The following is a 27,333-nucleotide window of genomic DNA, read 5'->3' as shown; positions in this document are numbered from 1 at the left end:
AGACTAGAAAGTAGTCGCTTCTGGTGTGTCTTGAAAAAGATTTTCGACTTGTATTTATATGAGAAGATACTTGCAAATCAAGTTAGATTTTGGTTTTCTTCAAGAACAATTAAAATGGGAAAAGGAATTCTCCCATAAATAAAACACTTTTGAGAAATTGATTTTGGAAATTGTTTCATAAAGAAAAACTCGCAAAAATAAATCCGAGTAGACACATAGGACTTGGTGCAAGGTATGCGCGCATATTCATGGGTCGGGCTCGCTCCACCCTCGTTTGTCAATATATTCATAAGAATGTGGTTATATAGTGGAGCTTCTTCTATAGTATACCCAATGTGGGACTAAAGAGATTCATTCACTCAAAGAAATGAGTGAGCATCCATACAACCCTTAGGTCTTAAGATCAAACCACATCACGACCAAAAAAACATTTTATTAAACTCATGTTTCTCCAACAAAAAGTTGTAGTGAGCCGAAAATTGTAGCATGTTGTCACCTTGTTGGTGGATACCCCATTTCAATAATGGGGTTGTATTCCTTTTCCTCTTTCAATGAATTTATGAAAATGATTCATTGATAGGGAGAACTCACTTTGGATTTGAGAAGGTGTCAGTGATATTTAATTTGAGAAAAATCTCAGATTTTTGACCTGTGAGGAGAAGAAATCCAAGAGAATGGAAAGAGAGCTTCGCCGGATCAACTGGAATGGTAAGAATGATATCCTTGACAAGTAAAATCTTGGCAAAGCTCAAAGATCATATGCGAAAAAGAGATCCTTTTAATCTTTCTAGAGTTTATTTCCGATCTATGGTTTCAAGTTTGTGTTTCAGCTCTTTTTCTTTGGGGACTTGATCTTGTTCTTTTTTGTTTGGTGAGAGTTAGCTTGTTACTTCCCTCACTTGTTGTCCTTTCTGGTTGTTTGGAGTTGGCTTCTTAGTCCTCCTCTTTGTTTCGCCTAGGCGCTTCTTCTGTTCTTTTTTCTTTTTATCAATAAAATTTTAATCTTTTCCGTCAAAAAAAAAATTCACGGTGGATTCTCTCGTGTCTCACATAAAAGTTGGTCCCCCTATGAATCCCGGGTGGTGGGCCTTAGAGCTCCATTTGTTATATGAGATACGGTCACGGAGAATTCTTCTGGTTAACATAGAAATTGCTTCAAAAATAAACAAATAAATCAAAACTAGTCATAAAAACCCAAGATGACCAAATTTGTGGTACAAAAACCCCACTCAAATGTTGGGATCCATTAAAACTCCATCATAAACAAAACTGATACAAAAACCCCAAATTTTAAAAATTGATACAAAAATCCTAAATTTATAATGAAATCAAAATAAAATTTGATGAAACCAACATTTAAATTTGGGGTTTTTGTGTTAATTTTATTTTGATGGGGTTTTTGTGTTACTTTTATTTTGATGGTTTTTTGTGGAAGAATGGAGACACCTCCGGGATTATAACTCGCGGACCGAAAATAAATAGACTTTCGTCACTCTACAATCGCAACACTGAAACCACCTACCCTTAACACGTCAATCATTTCAGATATTTACTCCAGCTGTGGTGGGCTGGTGACATAGCGGTAATAGTGCCGCATTGGGCCGTCCTTCCATGTTTTCTAATTTCTAACGCTACTAGTCTATTCTTCACATTAAATAGCTTCACCTTCCTCACTACCGATATTCCTAGGGTTCGTCAGTCCTGCACGTACTAGCTAGCTAAGACGCGTTAGATACTATAGGCTGTATAGTAGCTCCTTCTAACATTACGTAGTATTTTGATACATATCTCCTTGAAATTCACATTAGATGATCATCCACATATATCGAGGATGAAATATCAATAAAGCACTGACGTAAAAAAATGTAGTAGCTGTTTATTCGAGATTTATTACTCTCTCACGTTAAATCCATCTTTATTCTTTCACCAGGTGATACATTAATTTATGGAGGCCGCGATAAGCAAACGAACATTTACTATAAATTACTGCCTGCCAGTATTTTTTTCATTGCGTGTTCATACTTGCATAAAAAAAAGAAAAATCACAATCAGCTCTATACCCGCGGTTGTTCACTTCTCTTAGATAATTAGTGATCAAAGAGGTTCTCTTAAGAAAATGGAGAATTATAAAAGCCCGTAGTACCTCACGTCTAGTTTCTTCAGAAAATTATCTCATGAGTGATGACTAGTCAGAACTCTCGAGGTCAATACTCGTCGACGGCACTCTCTAAGTTACATCTAAATCTAACGTAGGCATATAGAGAAGACAAAAACATACAGTGAATGGACTAATCATGGAATTAGTTGCTAAAGCAGCAGTAAAAAAGGTAAACTTAAAAACCTAATGATATAGATATGCGTAAACCCTATTACTAGCACCAACGAACTCTGCATTGCCATGCATTCGGTGTGTGATGTTTCTTTTTTACTTTTCTGCTTTGGTTTAATTAGCATCTTTATGTATGCAATAACACAAACATTATTTGGTGATTAGATGATAGAATTAGAGTAGAAAAAAGATCAGCTTTGAGCTTGAGTCCTGGACTCACAATTTATCTATGTTAACTTGTTTGACCTTGAGAAGCTCAGTTAAATAAAAGTGATAAAGTACCTATCACACTCTCTCTAATAAGTTCAGTTCTTAGAATTTCATTGCATACTACGAGTTCAGTTCTTCGTCTTCATTGCACACTATCACTCTCTTTCTAATAAGTCGTCAATAAAAGTGATAAAGTACCTCCTTCCTCCTTCGGATACTTCTGGAGAATTTCATGAAAGGACCTGGTACACAATCCAAAATACTTTTACGTGATTGCTTTGCCAAACTTCACTTCATATTGTTTTCCATCAGTATGTATAATGTTTACAAAGGTCGAATTTAGCATTTTTCCCACTTGTCAATCCATATTTTCATTTTGGTCGCTCTTTAACAAAAATCAGTAAAGTAAAAACTCACATAGCAAAAATCATTTAACAAGGTGAACTAATGTCCTTGTTCCGTCTCTGCAAAGTTTTAAATTTAAGGCAAATGGAACTCTTATCCAAGCCTGAAAAACACTAGACGGTATGGGTTGCAGCTCGAAGCTGATTCAATTTAATGTCCTCACAAGACCTTTACGGTTTCTACAGAGAAGTACTGTACTGATGAGAAAAATCTTTCAAAACCAAACAGCACAAGTTTTGACAAGCATGTGTATTTCTACAAGCTACATACAATCTTTTTCTCCCCAATAAAAAAAAAACTCTTCATTGTAAAGCTGGGGGCAGTAGTTATAAATACGAGTGAGGAAATGATCTCATCAGACTTCTTTTTAATTAAAGATACGAGTGAGGAAATGATCTCATCAGACTTCTTTTTAAATACGAGTGAGGAAATGATCTCATCAGACTTCTTTCTTTTTAATTAAAGATAGATGGATATTTTAGTTATCTTCTCTGTCCGAGTTCTGAATCAAAAACCTGACTCTTTAACAACTCAATTCTCACAACATGCTCACACACGCACGCATAAATCTCTGCCAACTCTTTTGCATTAACTTCTGCCCACCCCCTAATCTACAAACCTATTTTCTTTTTCTTTTTTTCTGAATGTATTATCATCTTATTTCCTATTTTGAAGGGGTTCTATGTCTCAGGTGAGCTGAACTAGGCCCCCCATAGCCATTAATGAACCCAAATCTGCCTTCTACCATCCCCAAATTTGTTTCTTACATTTTATTTCTTTCTCTCAATTTGTTTTCTTGTTTTCGGTTTCAGTGCGTATTTCCATTATATAAACCCCCTCTCATTTCTATCCTTTTCCTTCACAGAAACTTTTCTTCACTCTCAGTTTTTCTTACTGTACCATTTACATTTTCAAACTGACTTTCTTTTGCAATTCTTGATGAAGATGATGTTAACAACCATGGGAGGAGGAGATTTTTTAAGTGAGATTCATTTAGATGATGTGAATGAACAAGGGTTACCTCCTGGTTTTAGATTTCATCCAACTGATGAAGAGCTCATTACTTTTTACTTAGCTTCAAAAGTATTCAGTGGAAGTTTTTGTGGTATTGAAATAGCTGAAGTTGATCTTAACAGATGTGAACCATGGGAACTTCCTGGTAAAATACTCTCATCCTTCTTTACTCATTTTAAAATTTTGTTTCAAACCCAAATGCATGTCTTTGAAGATTTAGTTCTAGCTAGTAGCTACTATGCCCAAAACTTCTACTGTCTCTTTAAAAACTTTATATTTGTTCTATGCCAATTGCATGTAAGGTCCTAGTTCTGCAGGTTCATTATGTGAAAGATTGCTTGTAAGCTTATCTCTAGTCCTCTTAAATTCGCTATACAATTCTTTTATACTTTATGTCAATGTCATAACAGTGTTCCTTCTATATTAAAGACTTCGCAGCTACCCTCACTACCTCTCTATACAAAACTTTCTCTTTTATTGCTACATTTTTTTACTTCCTGACATTTATTATGAGTCCAATATTTTTTGTCTTGTATTACTTAAAAATGAAGATTTTTATACTTTGTTGTTTTTTTCTTGGTACAGAGACAGCTAAGATGGGAGAAAGAGAGTGGTATTTCTTCAGTTTAAGAGATAGGAAATATCCAACAGGGTTGAGAACAAATAGAGCAACTGAAGCTGGGTACTGGAAAGCAACTGGAAAAGATAGAGAAGTTTATAGTGCTTCTAATGGTGCTTTACTAGGTATGAAGAAAACACTGGTTTTCTACAAAGGAAGAGCTCCTCGTGGTGAGAAAACTAAATGGGTCATGCATGAATATCGCCTGGACGGTAACTTCTCTTATCGCCACGCTTCTAAGGTATGATGATCAACTCTATTTAGCTTACAATGTGAGTTCGTTCATTCAATCATTTGCAAATATTTATTACTGTATTTTAATGGATTTTCCATTTTATGCAGGAAGAGTGGGTTATTTGTAGAATTGTTCATAAACCAGGAGGAGAGAAGAAAACACCATTTTATTTTGCTCATCATCATCATCACAACTACCTTGTTGAAGTTGCTTCACCTCTTCATCATCAACATCACTCCAACAACACTTTGCCTCCACTTCTTGAATCTCCAACAAAAGTACTTGAAGCACAACCATTACAAGCATTTCAGGAACCTTACTTCATGAACCAAGATAGTGACATCGGAACCTTGGTAAACCCACCTGTAAACCCTCATCAGATGGCACCCAACAATATGGCAGTGAATAGTAATAATATTCAACCTTTCTCTTCCTTGTCATCTAACAGCAACAACATCTCATCAGCTCTCTTCAAAAGTTTGCTTTCACATCATCAAGATTGCATGTCAAAGGAAAAACCAAGTATTAATACTAAACAGTTCATTAAACCCGATACAAACTTGAATTCTTATTTTCACCAACTAGATGGTGGAGCTCATAACTTGAACTGGCTAGACAAAATTCAAAACCAAAATCCATGGCAGCACAGTTTTTCTTCATCCTCCTCATTGTCTTTTGAAATGGGTTATGGTGCTTTAGGGTTCTGCAGTGATCATCCAAATACAATTCAAGAGATGTCTACTTCAGTTGCTTTCAGCAGGGCTATCTAGACGATGTTAGATATCCTACTCACATCGGATAAACAGTAGTATCTGGACCATTGAATGTTGGAAATATCTAATTATCTACTTTATATAGATTATATAGTTAGTTTATAGTATGGATTTAGAAATCTAAGATATATGTATGGTGGCTGTAAATAATGGTGTACTGTTTTTACTATAAATGTATTAGGAAGTTAATGCCAGTTTTAGGCGAGTTATCGTTGAAACTTGAAAAAAAACCTACTTCTGTTTTTGTCATTGGGGTTTGGTATTTTAGGCCCAGAGATTGAAGAGATGGGCTGACTTGACATGATTGACAGATTAGAAATTTGATGTCACTCTTCTGTTTGCTGGAGACTTGTGCATTTAATGTTACACGTTCATAAGTTTGTTTATTTCATTATTTTCCTTCTTGCCAAATGAAAATCGCAGGACTGAAGTTTAGTTAGTATCCAAAAAGTGAAAAATACTAGAACCCCCTACTATATGGGTTTAATATAGAGAAGCCCCATTAAATGGATCATTCATTGTCAACTCCATTCTTTCACATTTTGATATTTGTAGGCCCAAAACTTTAGAATTCCGGGCCTGTTAATAAAAGTTTTATTTAAAATAATTTTTATAATACCAAGAATACCCTTTAGTATATAAATGCAATAAAACTAGGCATAGGTTTCATTTTCGGTTTTCTTTTTTCTCCCCACTGCTCTCTCCACTGCTCTGCAAATAACGAAGAATGGAGATTCACTTGATGAAACTCGAAGAAAACTTGAGGATTCAACATCTTATCGAAAGAAAAAGATAAGTTTCTCATCTATATTTGCAGTCCTGTTGAATTCACAATATAAATATCGGTTCCTAGGCAAATGAGCGCTGATTACCTTTTTGAATTCTAAAACGCTTCCAGAGCAAAAACTTGAATCTCTAGGGTTTCAATACAGTTAACTACAGAACTTACGAATAACGAAAAACGTAATGAATAAGCTTGGAATTTCAGGAATGAAGAGTTTAAATCAACTTAGGTCATTATCAGGATCAATTTCTGGAAGTGGTGGAGGAAAAACAGTGCCTTCAATGTCTTCATATAGATCTTCTTCTTCAGATTCAGTTTCTTTGGGAAGTTTTGCTAATCTGAAACTTACTGCAGGTTAATTTCTTACCGATTCTGTTTTTGTTTCTATATGTTGAAAAAATTGATGCATTTATTGATGATTTTGCATTTTTATTTGTTTAGAGAAATTAGTTAAAGAGCAAGCTTCCGTGAAAACCGATCTTGAAATGGCGGTAAAGGATTACTTCTTGTTTCTTCTTCCTTTTTCTCTTTGATTTTTAGCTTAGATCTGGTTCTTAATGTTTCTATCGATTTAGTTCCTGATCTACTACATTTTAGGTTAAATATTTGTCTGATCATCTGCGTGATCTCTTTAGCTCGTTCTTGTCTCGTTTGCTAGATTTGGAGATTAATTGTTACATGCACTAATAATGTTTTGAACTTGTTTTACATCTTCCCGTAGTACTTAGTAGATTTCTTATTCTATAACTCTTGTTTCTAGATTAATCAAGGTCGGAATCAAATCTGATTGATTTTATTTCTTTTCAAATATCATTTTTGTTCGATTGGTAGAAATTTCTATGACATTTCAGTTATGTTTTATAGGGAAAGTCTTTTATATTTTTGCCTTCTAGGATCATTTAGCTTTGAGGATGAATTTGCTGTAAACCTAAAATTACGGCACTTGCTGATGAGTGAATTTGTGGAATGAGACAGAACTCGAAACTCAAAAGAGCGGTGGACCATATTCATTTGCTGGAGGAGAAATTACAGAATGCAGTAAATGAAAATGCAAAGCTTCAAGTGAAGCAGAAAGAAGAGGCAAAACTTTGGAAAGGATTGGAATCTAAATTTTCTTCAACAAAGACTTTATGCGACCAACTTACTGAAACATTACAACACTTGGCTGGTCAGGTTCGCGATGGTGAGTCTCTTTCCTTAGGTTGCTTGATCTGATTTGGGATTTGAAATGTTTTGACTGTCCAAAACTTGTTTGTGAATAGCTGAACATGATAAGAAGGTGTTTGAAGACAAATTTTTAGCAAGTTCCGAAGCATTTGACAGCTTGCAGCTTCAGATGACTGGTCTAACATTGAAAATTGACTCTGCGGAGGAAAACATGAGAAAATGTAAGTTGTCATTCACTAATATTACGGCATCTGCAAAAATAGCAATTTAGTCTTTCTCTCTATTGCATCTGATAAGTATTTTATAATGTCTCATATTTTAATAATCAGAAGATGCTACCGGTCTTTGGAAGAGAATTAGTTACAACCACGTAGAAAATGACTTAAGATGAATGGATATACATACATACATATCAATTGGCATACATTACTCTGATGTGCTTGAGTTTTTATATCTGGTAGGTGAAGAATCGCTGAGTGAACTTAAAATTGAGAAAGAGGAAAGGGAGAAATTTTATGTCAATGAACAAGGCCGAACTGCCAATCTTATAGGAGAAAAAGGTACGTGCTTCTGTTTTCTGGATATTTTGATGTTTTACTTGACTTTACCGAGTGAGAAGCTGTTAATTTCCATGTGGTTTGTTAATGGGATGGTCAGTTGGTGGAAGCTGAAATTAAGAAAAAGAATCTACAACTGAAGAAGAAAATTAAGTTTTTAAACCAAATATTAGGACTAGAAAAAATGGTTGTTATCAAGCTTACCAAAGATGCCACTTTCTGTGATTATCCTTTTTGGGCACAGTGTCCCATTCTCTATTTGTTGGGTTACATGCCAATGCAGCTTTTCATATATGTTCTATCTTGTGTATTTATTTGATAGGTAACTAATATGGATACACTATCTTGTGTATCTATGCACTTCCTTCTTGTGTAGTATTCTAGTACCAAGTACCCTAATGGTATATTGAATTTTTATATTAAGTTAGGGTAAAACTTCATACGGTTCAGACTACAAAGCACTAGTATTTTTCAATGTCTCAATGTTGTTGTTTTTCTAGTTCTTTGTGATTGGCTGGTTTACAGGAGTTGGACATCTGCATTCGTTGAGGTTGTACATTGAACAGGTGACCAAATAAGATTTGTTTTTTGTGGGACTGAATGTGTTCTTTGATCTCAGATGCTCAGATCAAGGACCTAGAAAGAGCTGTTGCAGCAGACAGCTTGTGCTTGGATAATCTTAATACACGGTTGGAAGAGGTCCAAAGAGATTTGCGGTTGAAAGAAGACATGTGCAAGTGCTTGGAAGATGCTCGGAGCAATTTGGAGAAAGAGAAGGGTGCTCTCCAGTCTAACAATGAACATTATGCTAGGCGATTACTTGCATCTGGTCAAGAGATAAAAGATCTTCAAGTTCTGGTCCATGACTTGGTAGAGAAGTTAATCGAATTGGATCAACAGAGTGCAATGGTTTCAGATAATGTGGCTCAGCTAAACCATTCATTTGACACTTGCTACAAACTGGCTAAGCAAGAGAAGGACTTAACTGCTAACCTTAGTCAGCTCCAATCTAATCATCTCCACAAACAATTGGTGAATGTTAAATATGAAAACGATAATCTTCAATTAGATAATGAAGAGCTTAAGAGCAAGAGTGTCGAGCTCCAGAAACTCCAGGAGCTTTTGATATTACATCATGCCGAAGAAAACCGTTCAGCAGAAGAAAGAATCAAGAAAATGGAGTCTGAAGCAGAAGGTATTATTTTGAAAAAGACAGAATTGGAGATGTTGTTAACCAACATGGAGGAGAGAATAAAACAATTGTCCGAAGAATCAGAACTCGCTGAAAATAAAATGGTTCGTCATTTATTACACTTCTCAATGACGAATTCTGTATTTCTGAAGTAACATTCATAACCTTCTTGGTTTGAACCTTGCAGCGAGAATTATCACAGAATATTTCCACACTAGAATCTGAGAGTCGATATATTCAAGACAAGCTGCAGGTGAAGCTACAGGGAAAATCTGAAGAAACTGAAGGTCTTCAGAAAGTGATTGTTGAACATGAGGAACATGTAGCTTCCCTAGAAAATCAAGTTAGTGAGCTTCGTGTAAATTTAGGAGAGAAGGAACAGCTTCATCAACACTACATTGAAAAGGAGAAACTATTAGAAGATAAAAAAAAAGAGGTTAGAGAAATATCATTTTTGCAATTTTATGGTGTTATTAGAATTTACTTGGTAAAGTAACATTGTCAGTTTATTGCAGATTCAGGCATCTCTAGCTGCTGCAGAAAGTACGCTTGCTGAAACAAAAAAGCAGTATGATGTGATGCTGGAAAGCAAACAGTTAGAGTTGAGTAAACATTTGAAGGAAATTTCTCAAAGGAATGATCAGGTATGCCTTCTCTGATCTAATATACAGGCCACGCCTTGTTATGCCGATTATTTCATTGGAACTGAAAGGAGTTTTACAGGCTGTTAATGACATCCGGAGGAAGTTCGAGCTGGAGAAGCTGGATATTGTTAATCAGGAGAAACAGAAGGTATGGAATACCACTAGTTATTGAACTTATTTTCTCCAAAATCCTCCACGCCTCTTACATGTAGTGTTGTCTATTGTATTGTCTGTGTTTTTTTGTGTGCTTTGCAATAGAGTTCTCCTGTATTTGAAATTCTATGTAGTTAACACAGTGTATGTGCCAGGTAAATGCTAATGTGTAACTGCGGCTTACACATGCCATATGCATGTTTAATGATTTCAGTTTAATGATTTTATTATGTTTGATTTTGGTTTTCACTTTGAAAATTTTAGGGATCTTTTATTGTCTGGTACTGACTACTGTGCTGCAATTTTCAGGGTGATGAATTGTTTCATAAGAAGCATGGGATTCATATATCTGGGAATAGTGTGTCGTTGCCACCTCAGAGGTAAAAGCTCAACCCTGTTGACTTAATCATTTGTCCTTCATATGAGATGATAATTCTTGAAAACCACATTTTAGATCTCAATTACATGCCTCAAACAATGTATAATAATGATGCATTATCTCCAGATTACAGAATGGTAGGATAATACTGATTATTAGACTAATTAGATACATGTGTAACTCTTAGTTACACAAGTGAGATGCATGTGTAACTATTAGTTACACATGCTAATTAGATGTGTAGATACCAGTTACACATGCAAATTAGATGTGTAGTTTCTACTTAGATGTGTAACTTTTACTTACACATACTGATTTTGGGTACACATATCAATATGTATGTGTAACTCCTAGTTACACTAGTCATATGCATGTGTAACTGCTAGCTACACTAGCCATATGAATGTGTATCTCCTAGTTACACATGTTATATGCATGTGTAACTCTCAGTTACACAATTCAGATGCATGTGTAACCGCTAGCTACACTAGTCAGATGCTTGTGAAACTGAAATATACATTGTTTTATGTACTGTTCATTTTAATCGTATAAATACTGATTGCTTGTTGTTATATTTCAGGTTTTAGATAACTTCATAAAAGCTAATTGCTTAAACGTGGTAATGGTCTCGCTGGAACTGGAGTTGACGCTGAATACACAAGTCAGATGCATGTGTAACTCTCAGTTACACTAGATAGACACATATGTAACTCTCAATTACACTAAACAGATGCGTGTGTAACTTCTAGTTACACATGCTAAGAAATTATTGTAAATGAATATTAAAGTAATAACTTTTTTTTTGTGTTTTTTTTTTATGTCTATTTATTTGCATATATATACAAGTGTAACTTTGCATTACACATATCATAAGAATGTGTAACTTCTGGTTACACATGCCATATGCATGTGTAACTTCTGTTTACACCTTCGCACTGTATTTTAATAATTTCGGGCCTAGATTTAATAATTTTGGGCCTAGATTTAAATTTTATTTAATTATGGGCTTGATAATATGCATAAGGGTATCAAGGTCTTTTAAAAACTCGGGGCCTAGATTTAAACTTTTTTTAATTAAGGGCCTCATATTATGGGTTATCCATGGGTTGGGCCTGAGCCTAATTTCCCCATCCAAAAATGCGTTTCTAATCTAACAGAGGGTCCTAAAATCATTGGATGCTACCTGCCCGTCATGGGTTCAAGAAATAAAAATGGCAAGATAAACAGACCAGAGACCCATCCCATAAGGAAAGCAAATTTGCTCAAAGTAAGTTGTTTGAACTAGTCTGGCATACGGGGCTATTAACCATTATTGATAACGGCGTACTTCAAACATTGAAGTTAGGGAACCACCCTGATGAGGTTTAGCCGTTTAGGGAATGGGAACACTGGTACATTTTTTGAAGCATGAACATTGGTACATGATAAGTTCATGTCATCATGGCATGATGATAGATAAGATAAGATGATCATTATGATGGTGCATGATCATGGCAAAGTGATATACCAAATAGATCTTCTGTAGATTCACTAGGGTTTTGGACTTCTCCTACAAAACACTACCAGTACCCTAGGGTTAAAAACAACAACTAGAAGCTGTGGCTGCATGTTGCGCTGCCCAATAAAGGCCTAATTTAAAAACAAAAGATCCAATAATATCACCAAAGGAGGTAAAAGGACAATTGAGGAAGACAACTAGCATCATTACCGTTTCTTTGGTTTTGAAACGATAGCATCATTACCGTTGCCTTGCCCTGTTTGCTACAGTTTTTTATTAAAACACTGGTGGAGCCTACAGTTCCATCAATTGATGGGACCTCCTTGTGATGGTTTTTGTCTCATGCGCATCAGTCAAATCATCACCATGGAAATGAGAAATAAGTAATTTCAGTATTGTACACGAGAGTGAAAACAATTTCTAAGGTACTACTACCTTAGATCCAGGCTCCTGTGAATGAATGTGAATAACTTTCTTGTGATCTTCCTGTAATGTTTCTAGGCAGTGTGAATTAAAGCGAGAGAACAGAGCAGAAACTAGGCTCAAAGGTGCCAAAGGTTGTCGAAACTTACTTCTTTTACTGAGAGCAGTTCACAGTTGAGTGTTTGATCATGTATACGGATGAGTAAATACTGTAGAGGACGACCCGATGAACTGGTGAACAGGCTCCGTCAATGACTTGAGCCTTGCAAAATGCTAGAGGTAGAGAGGACAGAATACTATGTACATCCCGCGCTGATCGTGTCAAAAAAAAAGAAAGAAAAAGAATACACTGTACAGAATCTCTTTTCCTTTGTTTCATACCGGATTAGCCAGCTATACAATGATTACAATACAGACATGTTTTTCTGTTTCTCCCGTTCTTGATGATTTACTGCAAAAAATTCATGTTGTTCACCATTGCACCTCATACATTAGGCCACCAAGCCGCCTAGGTTGCAATTCTCCACATATAATGAATGCATTGATGGGGTGATGGACTTAAAATCATGGTGCAACAGAGTAAAGATGTGTGTTTATAATTTTCATGGAAATAGCAAAGCTACGCATTTAGCTCTTCATGTTACTCAAATGAATGAAACAAGTCGAGATCAGCCATCCAACAATTGAAGCAGTCTATTTCTAACATTTTGAGACACACAAGAAGGAACACTAACAAATACCGGATTTATTGCAAACCAGACATGTTGCGTTGAACTCCGCCTCTGCACCTGCAGTCTCTACAGGCAGAAATTTCTGTAAAAGAAAGTACCTAATTAGAGGATATCAGTAAAACATAAAATGGGGTTTTTGGTTGACACTGATATCAAAATCAAGAACCAATATGAACATATGTATATGTGGACGGTGTTTTCTGATACTCGATATAGGAGATTGGAATTATGTTTTAGCAAATCCTCTAAATCAAGTCCACAGAACCCTCCTATGATTTGAATTTTAAAAACATGCAAAGAGAGAAAACCGGCAGAGGAAAGAATTTTGGATTACCATTCATCACATTACATGTTTTTTTGTTTTTGTTTTTTTGAAGCATATCACAATTACATGTTGCCAGCTATACCACAAGAATAAAGTTTCCAAGAAATTCGTGTTTATAAGGATTCATGAATACCGTGGGAAGTATGAACATTACATCCGAACAATAGCTGAGGTACGAGACTCGTTTAGCATATTATTGATGGTTTGTTAGAATTCAGATTGCACAAGATCAGGAATCGGTTTCATATAATATTGTCCTAGATTAGGAAGCTGCACATCATACAACTACTCATGCAACACTATTATTCATTTACTTTCAAACTTGAGCACAAACTAGACCTATGTGAGTAAAGATACGAAAACACCATCCTGTCTATAACATCACCAGCTACAGACAAACTATACCTGCTATTTAGTTAACACATCACACACTTCCAAACTCTTTCAATCCACCACTCACTTTATTTTCTAATCCACATATATAAGATGATCGTGGTTATCAAGTATCAAATGAACTTCGCGCTATTTCCAACATAACAAGTCAGTGTTCATGGGTACCCCTTCTGTTTTAACTGAATGAATTTTAAGGTTGATATTAACACAAAACCTAATCGAGTAAGCATGTTCCGTGATACCGTCTACAAAATCACTGGACAATTACCATGCATGAACGAATTTACTTAGCTTCTAAATGACATAGTACAGACTCGTGTTCATAGTAATAAAAGCATAACCTCAATTCTAAGTATGTTTCTCGACGTTTTCATTCGATAACAAGCGAATTGGAAAAAAAGAAAGAATAAAAAATGAATTACATCGAATAACCTAAACATGAAACAAGAAATTGAGGAAATCAAACCTGAAAATAGAAAGGATCCATACTGAAATAGAGCAGCACCTTTTTGACCTATGGTTCTCCCCTCGACATTATAAGCCCCCGAAGGTCTTCAAGTTCAAGTTTCTCTCTCATTTTTAACAGAATGATGAGCACTTTATAATCCAGAAACAACAAACTCAAGTTCAAAGGTTTATACATCCAATCATGCTCACTACTTGCCAAATGAAAAAAAAAAAAGAATGAAACTTAATCAACAGGGAGGATTAGACCCATCTCTAACAGGATTGGATCCATCTCTAACAGAGGGTGACCTTGGAGTAACTGCAGCTGGACTTGAACCACGATAACTTGCACGTAGTGATCCATCCACTGTAGAAGATGACTTTGCAATTACGTCCCCTCTAGCTGGTGAAGGCAGCGGTGGCTTCTGAAACATCTTTGATCTCTCCCCCAGTTTACGAGCAGCTTCCGTCGATAATGAGTGGGACTTCACATCTCTAGAAGGTGCCCATGGAATACTAAAATGGGGACCGTCTCCACTTCCCCGAACCCAACAGGTGTATCCTCAGTTTCCAATCTTAAAGGTGTCCCTTCTATCTCTCCCCATGTATTAAATGGTGAATCATCAAAACCAGGTGCAGGAGAAGGTGTCTTGACATAATTATACCCATTTTCGGATTTCTTTGTCGATTCAACATAAAATGGATTAGTGGTTTTTCTCAAATCTTCCAGGTCATATCTTCTGCTTCACGACCTGGAAATGGTAAAGGTACAGGGATACCCCCACTGGTCCCCCAGCCACAGGAGTACACATCACCGCAATTGTATCGTCTCTCGGACCAGAATCTATCAATTTTCCATGAAACCGAGTGTTTGTTCGACTGATTTCTTTTGTCAAGCCCATAACCCTTTCATTCCTTTCTGCCTGCACTTCACCCTTGCCGCATAAACTCATCAAGAGACGCGGATACATCGATAGAATTATCACCAATTTCACTAGTTTCTGATACATATAAGTGTTGTGGAACAGTAGGGGTTTTGTCTAAATCAAACGTACAGGGTGTTAGTTCTCAAGGGAGTTGGGAGAGTTGGGTGTAGTTGTGTTTTTTCCCGTTAGTCGTGAGGGAGTTCGAGGGAGTCTCTCAAAATCCCCGTTAGTCGTGGGAGAGTTTAGAAGAGTCTCCCAAACTCCCTAAAAAACCCCGTTAGTCGTGGGGGAGTTTGAAAGAAACTCTTAAACTCCCTGTTAGTGGTAAAAATTAGAATGATAGGGAGTTTGTTTTTTTTTTGGGAGTTCTAGGGAGTTTATAGTGTATTTTTGCCTCACTCCAAATCTCTCAAAAAAGTAGAGATTTTGGGAGAGTCTCTCAGACTCTCTACACTCAACACACCAAACTCTCTCAAACTCCCTATACTCTCTTACACTCCCTCAAAATCCCCAAGATTCAAAATACATTAAACTCCCTCCAACTCACTCGTGGACTAACCCCCTGGTAGATAAAGAAAATAATCTCAAATCGACTTCTGGGGCGTTTGGAAAGTGTTACCTTGAGCAACATCGGAAATTAAGGGTTTTTCCCGACATAGCCGCTCCATTATCCACAACTGAGCATCTTTAATCAAAACTGGATCACCAGATTAACAAGCTTCAAGCCAGTCAAAACGCTTTGGAATGTCGGGAAAGAAATCCCTTTCAATGATTTTCTCAATAGATGCCACACAAGTATATATCCTCAACAAGAACGATGTTACATTTCTTAGGGGTGTTTGAGGATATTGACGGCTCGATAGAATTTGTTTCTTTCAAATGACAAAGAAAGGAAAGGAGACGATAAGTGACGAGGAGAATGGCCTGGTGAAAATAGCATTTTTGAACGAAAATGCTAGGGTTATGATGATAGAGATAATCTTTTTTTGAAGGGATAATCAAACTCGCGTTTTTAGGGGCCACCCGAAAGGATTTAGGGGCCTTCAATTTATACTCATCCAAAGACTCTAGTTAAGGGGTATCCTATATGATATTGAAGTTACATAAATGTCCTTCTGGTAAAACTGTATAAAAACCAAATCAAAAAAAAAATTCTACTCATTTCAACTCTTCTTCTTCCAGTTTCATATTATCTTCCGATTGTGGAAGAAAAAAAAAATTCCCTCGTTCTTGTGTTCAACCGAAACATCGCCGCGAATCGTAAAATCAAAACATCGTCGGTTCGTTTATAAAACAATGGATAAGGGAAATGAAACCCACATACCTAGAACCAAAAACGTTGCTCGGGGTATCAATCCAAAGATTGGGATTTTAGCAAGAAATAAAGAAATTGTTGCTGCAATGAAGAAGAACGCGAAGAAGAAGTACCCGTCGATGTAGTCAGTGGTGGCGATTCCGATAGTCAAACACTTCGTCAACTTCAAATGGCCCCAGTTAGGTAAGAATCTATCATTTTTGGGGTTTATTTCGCTTTAATTCGACGAATCGAGAAAAAAATTTCAAGGATTTTCGGTTATTTATCCAGATTCGGGCGATATTCATGCTTATTTACTTCCGAATGTAGTCGTGTTCTTCATTTCTCAAGAACATCGACAGTATTCGGTTGATGAATATTCGGTTGTAAACATGTTTAGTTATATTCCAATTGTTTTTCATTCGGGAAAAATATGTGTCTTCTTACTTCCGAATTTGTTCATTCGGGTTATAGTTGTGTACTTTGTCTTCCGATTGTGTGGGATGAAAAATTTAGAGCTTCTGAACTCCAATTGATGCATATTCGGTTGTAAATATGTTTAGTTAGCTTTCGATTGTTTTGTATTCGGGAACAGTTTGTGTCTTCTTATGTCCGAATGTGTGCATTCGGGTTATATTTCCATACTTTGTCTTCCGATTGTATAGTTTGTAAATATTGTTCCTTTCTTTGTTGTTTAGACAAAGTCGAGAAAGGAGGAAGAAAGTGACAGCTAGTGCTAGGAGGGAAAGGAGTGCCAAAGATAATTCAAGTGCTCAACAAAGCTTACAAGAACAAAGCAGTCAACAAGGAGTGCAACCAAGTGCTGAACAAAGTGTAGAACAACAAGGCAGTGAACAAGGGGTGCAACCAAGTGTTGAACAAGCCGCTCGACAAAGTGCAGAACCAACTGCTCCACAAGTTACACCCCACCATGAAATTGAACCAGTTGATCCAGTGCCAAGAGTAGAAGAAGAAAGACAACCAAGTGGTACCCAAAAAGCCAAAAAAGGAAAAGATGGTGTAAAAGAAGGATATTGCTAAGGAAACATCACATCTTGTCCCTCAGCACTTGAAGAAGAAGGGTATTCCAGCAGGCACAATCCTTGGGCTACCGGCGGATGGAGGAAAATTGCTATTTGGATACAAAGACTCATGGGCCAGAGAAATATACGAAATCGAGGTAATAAAATTACTATTTTTTATTAATGTATTGTCTATGTGTTATATCGTAATATTTGTATTAATGATTTTTTTATGTACTTTAATAGGATCATCAAGATGCGGTCCGTCTACTCAAACCTACCGCCGCACCAACAAAAATGCTTGTGTGGCTTTTATCCGGTGAATGTGAAAGGTTCAAGTCAATTGTTGCCAACTCGGGGTTAGCTAATGCCGCCGAGAATTCATTGTTAGAACATGATCGTGTGTCCATATCGGCGTTCGTGGAGAGAATGTATCCTGAGACCGATACTTTCCATATGTCGTTTGGGGAGATGACGATTACCCCGGATGATGTTGTGCAGATTCTTAACCTTCCCGACCAAGGCACAACTGTGAAGTTTAACTACACAAAGCAGTTAAGTTGGGCCATCGTACATTCGGGACAACCCATATTCGGAAGTTTGGGTAACTGAGTTGACTTCCGATTATTGCAAGTTCAAAATTTGAAAAGTATCAGTTTTTCCCAAATTCTGATTTTTGGGCCATCGTACATTCGGGACTTTACAAAAAAAAATTATCCTCCGAATATTACAAGTTCAAAACAAACCATGCCATGGCTCTAGGTGGTTCCAAGGGCCAATATAGAAGGTTAGACAACCCATATTCGAAAATTTGGGTAATTGAGTTGACTTCCAATTATCGCAAGTTCAAAATTTGAAAAGTATCAGTTTTTCCAAAATTCTGATTTTTGGGCCATCATACATTCGGGACTTTACAAAAAAAAAAATTATCCTCCGAATATTACAAGTTCAAAACAAACCATGCCATGGCTCTAGGTGGTTCCAAGGGCCAATATAGAAGGTTAGACAACCCATATTCGAAAGTTTGGGTAACTGAGTTGACTTCCAATTATTGCAAGTTCAAAATTTGAAAAGTATCAGTTTTTCCCAAATTTTGATTTTTGGGCCATCGTACATTCGGGACTTTACAAAAAAAAATTATCCTCCGAATAATATAGTCGTATTTAGAAATACCAACCTAATCAGTAGATAAAAATTTAAGTTCGCTACCGAATGTCCTATTCGAAGGAAATACGTGTATCGTTAGCAACCGATTGTACTGCATCATTGATACGAAACCTCAACGGCCATATTTTCAGAAACCTCAACGGCCATATTTTCAAAAATTAGAGCCGTTGGAACTCTAATCTATATAAGGAGGGTAACCCCTCTCAGTTATTATTGAGTAAAAAATCAGAATGAAAAACCTTTTCAATGGCAAGTCCATCATCAATCGACAACATTCTTCGAAAATGCAAGCGAACAACTACATCAATTGCATCAATGAAAGAAGAAATACAAAAAAGGAACAAACAACCCAAAAAAATTAAACCATCGTTAGTGGCAACGAAGGAGGAGGAAGAGGAAATCAAGGCTAAGAAGCGAGGTCAAGAATAATTCCATCAAAGAGAAAGATTAAAACAAGTTGAGGAAGAGACCGAATGGATAAAAAATTATTACATTGTGAAAGATCTACCCAAAGAACAGCAGGACGATCGTATATTTTGGATTAACGTTTCATTGGGTCCTTTTGTTGGTAAGTACAAGAAGCCACACCACAATTATGAACCATCCCATGTTTCTTCAAGGGTGCACCATGTTATAAAATTGTGCACCCAGTACAACCGTATTCTTGCTAGGCACAGAGACGACAGGTTTGCGGCACAAGATGCTTATTCCAAGTGGAGAGGAGAGTCGTTTCTACATTTCGAAGCCGCGTTGATTGTTGCATCTCGGACTGGGAAAAAAGAATAACATGTGATGTTTGAGTGCTGTAAATTCAAATTTTTAATATTAATCGGCGGTTTGATAAAATATGGAATACCCGAATATGATTAATCGGATTGAAGTGTTATAATATTGTTGTTCCGATTACATAGTTTCAAAAAAAATATAATCGTGCCTCGAAATACCCACCAAATCGGTAGATAGATATTTAAGAGTTCTACCGATTATAATATTCAGAATCAAAACGTGTATCATTACCAACCGATTATAATATTCGGAATCAAAACGTGTATCAATACCAACCGATTATAATATTCGGAAGTAAAACGAAGTAATATACTTTCGAAGGCACGTCATTCGGAAGTAAGATATGTAGATGTACTACCGAATATAGGAGTGTTCCAATTTCTCCTGGGTTTTGAGTTCAAAATGCATATAATCGGAGAGTTAGGAAAAATTAAAGAGCCCGATTCCTACATTCGGGAGACAACATTGTATTTTTTGCGACCGATTAAATCATATATCTTCACAAAAAAGTTTCCAAAAAACTTGTACAAATTACATGTTCGAAAAAAAAACGATCAAACATCGTCATCATCCGAAGGGATCAATTCGAGTAACTCAGCGGGAAAGTTGTTGTCCATAACGCGATCCCAATCAACCATGTTGGACTCATATTGTTTCACCCAATCCTTGCAATGGTTCATCGGGAAGTAATCGTGCCACTTACTCAACGGAGGTAAAGGACAATCTTTCTTTACTCTTAAACCGATAAAATGCATTTCATTCACAAATGCCATTACGATTCTTCTATCTTTAACCGACTCGTCGCAAGCCGTTCTTGTGGGTGCAAACGTCATGCTAAGTCCATACATAGGAGGAACAAAGAAATGTACCACGCAATTCAAAACATCCGCTAGGAGATATCCAAATTTAGGCATTGTCATCCAATACTTGGATCCGATTGTCTTCAATCCCTTTCGGCACTTCACACGCGCAACTAAGTCTTTGAACTCTTGTTCTTTGTCGTATCTATCTTCTCGCCTCATCATCTCCATATAAAAACCCTTGTCCTTCACTAGTTGTACCTCCATCTTATTTCTTAAATATTGGAATTGGGTGACATCTTCGATATCCGCCTCTCTAAAGTAACCCATTTGTTCCGTAGCAACGTGAAACCCACAATTTCCATCCCCATCAACCTCGTCGGTCGACAAAACAAATGGAATGATAAGTGGAGGGAGTTGTTCCAAATACTCTTTGTACATTGTATATGTGGATCGATTTGGTCTTCCATTAATATCTCTAGGGCAACGAAGAGTACCTTTGTCCTCTTTTATAGTAAGAATCTCCATTGGTTGGGTTTGTTGCGAGGCGTTCATTTGCTCAACAACTTCTTCGACAAAATTTGGGTGACTTACTTGAGAAGGCTCCGTAGAGATCTTTGGCCTTACTTGTCGAGTGGTTGGTCCACTTTGATCATTTCTTGGACGACCTCTTTTCTTAGGTTCCGACTCATCTTCAAATTCGGCTTCCGAGCGCTCGTGCCTAGACAATATTCTTTTATTAGACAAATATTCCTTCAACTCTTTTCTTTGGATGGTCCTCGACACTTCCGTGTTCGGCCTACCGGTGTTCTTTTGCTTAATAGGTTCATCAACCTCCCTTAAACAAGGTGAAGGGCTTCCTCCAAATTATGCATCAATATTTGATTTTTGGTGCCGTTTGATGTAGCGTAACGCTCGGCTATTCGTGCATACAATTCCGACTCCAAGAAAGACGGACCATCAACTACCGAGGCGTTCGGAGTGAAATTTAATTGCTTCCAAAATGGATGAATATCATTGATGTCAATCACTTCAACATACCTACCCAACTTATGACGACACGGGGTCCAATACCTATCATATCCTTGCAAACACAAACTGTATTCTCGTCATCATAAGTTTTATATATCTTCAATTGTTTCATCATGCGATTTATTGCCCATCTTGAAACTTTATGAACAACTCCCCTTAGAAGCAATTTTTCCTTAATATGTTCCATCGGGAATTGGTGTACACTAAATTGCATACATTTCCTAATCTTTACGAGATCACGATTGGTGAATTCATGGATTGCTTCTTGGATCGACACAACTCCATTTTGACTACCAATTAGTATTTTCTTTAGTCGACCATGAGACCCCTCCGCAATGCTTGTCACCTCGTTCTTGAAGTTACGATATTCATATGTCCATGCAAACACAAACCTCTCCTTAATCGTTAACCATTGTTTTTTACAATACTCAACCGGTTTTGGGTAGTCCGTGCCGTATTCATCCTCAAATTTCTTCAAGTTACATTCGTAAATTTCCTTGGTCATCGACCAAACGATTTTGTCCCATGCTTTCATGAACATTTTCCACATAATTCCATCCTCCTTCCACTTTACTTCAAATAACCTATCTTCTTCCTTACGTTCTTCCACGGTTAATTTACTAATGCGCTCATCCTCTTCCTTTGACCTCTTGGTACCCTTCCTTGGTCTTTTAGCTTGGAAATGATGATGGCAATTGGTTTTGAGATTGCATTGAATGTGCCACATACATTGCAAGTTTTGGGCTTCCGGAAACACTAACGCTATTGCATGCATTAAGGCTTGATCGTTATTCGTTACAATAACCCTTGGAAAATTATCACCGTTATAAATGGACCTCAACGTCTCCAACATCCAAATGAAACTCACATTGTTCTCATGATCCATTAAACCCCATGCAATCGTAAACGTGTTTTTGTCCGAAGTATGGCAAGCAATGTTCAACAACGGCATGTTATACTTGTTTGTCTTATAAATAGAATCTATCAACAAATTTGATGAAAGCATTGAGCCAATTGGATCATTTCGGGATGTGCCAAGAAAATACGAACCACTATACCATCCTTTTCTTCCCTTCTCAAGGTGTAGCCGTGTAACTCCGCTAACCACTCTGATTGTTGCATGACCGTTCTACCATCCCATTCATTCCTTTTGATCGTAGCTAGAGCCGACTTAATTGTAGACAAAGAAGACAAGTTGTCGGGGTCGTCCGTCTTTATTTTACTTAAGATCGCACTCGCTTTTTGGATCCGCATAGACCTCACCGTCTGCATCTGATGTGGTTTTAACTTGGCAACCATTACATGTCCAATTAAATCCAACGGATCATCATGGTTGTGACAACCGTTATCAACTTTATACATTTTATACTCTTTACCTTTAATACCATCGGGCTTATAGAAGACAATCTTAAATGGGCATCCTATCTTCTTGGTATTGCTTCGGTATTTCCTATTCGTCTTCCGTACGTACTTACTATTCTTTCCCTCGTGACTCTTCCCTCGTGACTCTTTCGCGTCCCACCTCGCTCACAAATCATTTCAAATCGAGTGTCACTAACATGATTATTTTGAACTACCACGCACATGTTATCTTTTGCCTTGTTCATAAGCCATTCCTTTGCCTCCTTCTTACTTCCAAATGTCTAAACGTGCATAAAACAAAACAAACCTAATAAGCATAACCATTTAACATATAAATTTTGAAGAAAAAAAAAAGTAGTAATGAGTATACCAAATCGTTTGCATAGTATAGGGAAGTTTCGGGCCTCAAATAGAAATCATCAACAAACTCTTCAACGGCCTGCATATGAAAGCAACAAAATAATTATACAATAATCGAAGGTTATTAAATAAGTCAAACTGCCGAATATACTATATTCGGAATCCTATCGGTTACCCAAAACACCCTATTTATGCAAATGAATGTACACAGTTTACTGAGTGCAAAAAATGATATAATCGGAAGCTAAAATATATAGTAAAACAACCGAATATAAATAACCGGGAGATAACTTTAATCGATAAACATCCGATTTTCAAGTTTTCGGAAAATTTATTTTGAGGCCACTGTTATATTCGGCAGTCAAATAATGTTAAACTATTACCGATTGTAAAGGATAAGGATAAGAATACTGAGTTTTGAAATTTTTTGAGGAATTCGTTTTTGGGGCCATTCGGGGGTAAATAACTCTACATAACTATCGAATGTAGATTTTTTTGGAAAACCAGTTTGGGGTTTTTTCTCATACTCGGCAGTAAACTACTATCTTGGAACTACCGAATATACATATTTGGTACTCAGTGTGTTATATTCGTAAGTTTATTCGAGAAATTATCTACCGAATCTGGGTAGTTCATGGCATTCAATGCATGAAATAATCGGTTTTTCTTGTTTACAAAAGCACACAAACGCATGCAAATCGAGTATTTGAGCTTCTTAACACAATACCTGTGTTTTACATGCATCGTTAGCTTCAATATCAGGCGATTCTCCATTTTCTTCCATGAAAGGGTCGTCTAGGTTTTCCTCTCCACAAAAGTTTGGATCATTCAACATATACCCCAAATCGTCTTCTCTAAATGGTCGCGAACCCTCAACATTTTGTTCTTCGCCATGATTCTCACCTTCTTCTTCATATCCATCCATTTTTGTAGTGATAAAATGGGTTTTCCCTTTTTTCCTTCACCTTCTTCTCTATAACTCTAACAACTCAAAAATGAAAAAGAAATGGAAAAAATGAAACAGAAATCATTCTAATACTGCACCGACTACAATCAGAAGTCTGGGTAATATTTTGGCTTCCGATTGAAATCGGAGGATAAAAATGTTATCATATCCTCCGAATATATAAAGGTAATTTTGCCATTACGAATTACGCGAGATAAAAGGCTGGCTACATTTTCCCTTTGGGTGACCTTTTTTATTTTATTGTTGGCCCCTAAATCCTTTTGAGTGGCCCCTAAAAACGCGAGGCTAATTAAGTCAATTATGAAGTCTAGTTTCGTGTGAGGAAAAAATATGCTTATTTAAATATCACTCCACTGCACCAGGGGCTTCTCAAGTTTTCTGATTATATTAACTTATTTACAGCAAATATATATATAAAATAAACGAAAATTTTTGGTGCACCGTGCGCTGTGTGCGCCGTGTGAGAGGAGAGTGGGCCCACTCCTTCCCCACTCTATATCCCGATGTTGAGAGGGGATCCTGGACTGTTCGATCTCCTTTCGGTGCACATCACTGGTGTGTCTATATCAGCCGTAAAATAAAATAAAAATAGTCCCAACCTAAAAAAAGAATAAAATTATAAAATATCATATTATATTAACTTATTTACAACAAACCATGACTCTTTTTCGATTATTTTCGAAAATTAAAAATAAGTTTATAGCAATATCTATATAAAGAAAAACACTCCCAACCTTAAATAAAAAGACAAAAATCATAAAATATCATATTACACGTTAAGACAAATTGACATAATCAAAACCAGCTTCACGAAATAATCAAACAAACTCTTAGCCTACACTGTTATAAGTAGCTTATCCTTCACCTCTGTATCATGAGCTATAGCTCCATCTTCACTTAACACAACAATGTATGTGTTATTAATATCTGCCCATAATCCACTCTGAACAATGAAATCAGACTTCTTATTTTCTCATTTCCACTCATTAAAACAATTGGTTTAATTCACTCATTCAATAATTTTAACAAACAGAACTAACATCCGTACATGGTTTATCTCATCAGTAACCAGGACAGGACCTCAGTGTTGTCAATACAAGAGATACCTTAGACCAGTGGGCCCTATACTACTTCCAAACTGCTTAAATTTGAGTGGGTTTTGGCAATCACGGGATGAGAACCATAGGACTATTTGATGGTTGTCAGAAAAAAAGAAATTACAAGTTACAAAAAATGACAAGTTAAAGAATTTGAGCTACCTGGGCTAGTGTTGGTTCTCTAGGTAGTGGTTGCGCCTGAACTCATCCAAACTGTGTACACTAATCTTAGTAAGATCACCTACACAAATAAACCGGTTAATCTAGGAGCATCTTTCCAAACATATATGTATTACTTCCAATCATTCACTATTCACGCTATTGTTTTTGTATACATTTTTTTTCTTCCAGTGAACAAGTTTAGCAAATGAAATGGACAAATCTAGTAATCTCAAAACAATAATAAACATGGAAAAAGACAATAGTAATTAAATTCGTGATGTAATTAGAGCCACAACAAGCATATACTTTATTGAAATTAGTCTATTCAAGGAACAACAAAATGCATAACTAACGTACGTAGAAACGTAGCATAACACCAGCTTACAAATCAAGTAATAGATAGGATAGCCCACACATATAATGGGAAAACACACAAACAAGATTCCATGTATACTAGTCATTACAGAGCTTCAATTTTAAAATGCTTAAAGCTTAACAAAAATTACCAGTTTATATATATGCACAGCGGGACATTCCTGCCTATTGCTCCCTCGTTTGCCACCCCCTATTCTTTTCTTCTCACATGATATTGCACTTTTACCTTATTCCATGGTTTTCTTATCTATTTCTCATAAAGCTTTCATAGAAATTAAGGTATTCATATGAGGAATTATCTGGAAAACATATTGACGAAAATTCGCAACTGTTTTTATCTAAGAAGATTGTATGTCATAAGAATAGAGTTCTGTACTTCCATAACATAGAGCTTCACCATTCTTCATCAAGGCAAGTGGTTTCGTATCGACAAGACCGAACTCCTTACTCCATATCCATGACTGGTATTCCTCCTGCTCCGTCATGTTTTGATTTATGTATTTCTTCAGTAACCAAATGCCAGCCGGCTTAGTCCAATTTACGCGTTCATTATCACGGACAGAACACCATAAAAAGCCACCCAAATCCCCAATTCTAAAGGAACGATCCTCCTCTGGTAGGGATAGAGAAGGTTGTGTTGGAAGTTTATAAAACTTTTCATTAGCCATACTGAAAGCCACTATCTTTCCTTCCCCCGTAATCCAATACAGAGTTTCGCTTAAAAAGACACCTTGACGGTTAGAGAAATCACACATAGCACAACTTAATTTCCAATCTACTAGTTTTCTCCATCCTTTGCCACTATCGAGAGTGTATATCTCAAGACATTCAAAATTGGGTTTTCCTCTTACCTTATCGATTCTAACAACCTTGTACTCATTGGTTTCACAAAGATAACTGAATCCGCTGTAGACAACATGATCATTCGGATTTCTAACCCTATTAAACTTGGAAAGTATAACATACTCTTTCGTAACGGGGTTACATATATAAACAGGTTGGTAATCACATAAATCATTGTCATGATAAGCACGGAGACAAATCAAGCCATTGTATGAGCCAATAATTATATACCGATCAAATGGAATACTATACTTGTCAAATGGAAGGTTAATTTTGATCCTTGTAAATATGTAATCAAAGGGTAATACTGCCTCATGATGATTCTCGTTATACTCAAGGTAGTGAAACTGTTGAAGTTCAAATTGGGATAGATCAGTCAATGCAAGAAAAGTTAGCTTACCAGGATTATCATTGAGATAAGTTAAGTGTTGGACATAGAACTAATAATGTAACTGAGAAGAAGATACTTCGCTCAAACCGATGTTGCTGGAGATGCACAGAAAATGTAGAGGCACGTATACGATACGCTGTCCTAAAGGCAATATCGCCTGCTACTCCGCTGAGATGCTATAGCAGTTGGCGAGTCACCTCCAGGATACAACTACTGATAGTACCCCTCAATGTAGCATACAAAGAGAGTACCCTTAGAACTTGGCAGTGTTAGCAAAAGCTAAAAACAGAGAAACTAGAAATAAAAACTTATTTTCTGAAAGCAGAGGGAGAGCAGAAGAAGAGATGTTTCTCTGTTGTGTATCAAAAGAGCTCAAGACTCCTCCCTTAAATAGTGTTTAAGACGTTACAAACGAGAGGAAAAATGCATGTAACAAAACCATGCGTATGACAGAAATACTGGTAATGTTTG

General features: G+C 36.7%; 1 protein-coding gene and 2 pseudogenes across 1 annotated transcript; 2 read left to right on the top strand and 1 right to left on the bottom strand.

Moving 5' to 3' along the window:
• Positions 1-3,904: 3,904 nt before the first annotated feature.
• Positions 3,905-5,621, top strand: LOC113333205 (annotated as a pseudogene).
• Positions 5,622-6,273: 652 nt separating this feature from the next.
• Positions 6,274-11,103, top strand: LOC113332719 (synaptonemal complex protein ZEP1-like). The gene is made up of 11 exons (XM_026579229.1): positions 6,274-6,723; positions 6,811-6,860; positions 7,345-7,552; positions 7,632-7,757; positions 7,998-8,096; positions 8,713-9,389; positions 9,473-9,721; positions 9,801-9,929; positions 10,009-10,077; positions 10,392-10,462; positions 11,042-11,103. Exons 1-11 carry the CDS (start codon positions 6,552-6,554, stop codon positions 11,046-11,048), a joined length of 1,857 nt encoding a protein of 618 aa, XP_026435014.1. The 5' UTR covers positions 6,274-6,551; the 3' UTR covers positions 11,049-11,103.
• A 1,718-nt stretch (positions 11,104-12,821) lies between these two features.
• LOC113333204 lies at positions 12,822-15,249 on the bottom strand (annotated as a pseudogene).
• Between the last annotated feature and the right edge of the window lie 12,084 nt (positions 15,250-27,333).

The sequence above is a fragment of the Papaver somniferum genome, unplaced genomic scaffold, assembly GCF_003573695.1.
Source record: "Papaver somniferum cultivar HN1 unplaced genomic scaffold, ASM357369v1 unplaced-scaffold_132, whole genome shotgun sequence".
NCBI classification, from domain to species: domain Eukaryota; kingdom Viridiplantae; phylum Streptophyta; class Magnoliopsida; order Ranunculales; family Papaveraceae; genus Papaver; species Papaver somniferum.
Note: the sequence above shows the minus strand (reverse complement) of the source record. Positions and strands in the feature narration are given on the sequence as shown.

Excerpts from the sequence above, each read along its gene's own strand:
- LOC113332719 (XM_026579229.1), top strand. The coding sequence starts at position 6,552 with ATGAATAAGCTTGGAATTTCAGGAATGAAGAGTTTAAATCAACTTAGG. Across the intron at positions 8,097-8,712 it reads CAATCTTATAGGAGAAAAAG|ATGCTCAGATCAAGGACCTA; the intron begins GTACGTGCTTCT and ends CTTTGATCTCAG. Across the intron at positions 9,390-9,472 it reads AACTCGCTGAAAATAAAATG|CGAGAATTATCACAGAATAT; the intron begins GTTCGTCATTTA and ends TGAACCTTGCAG.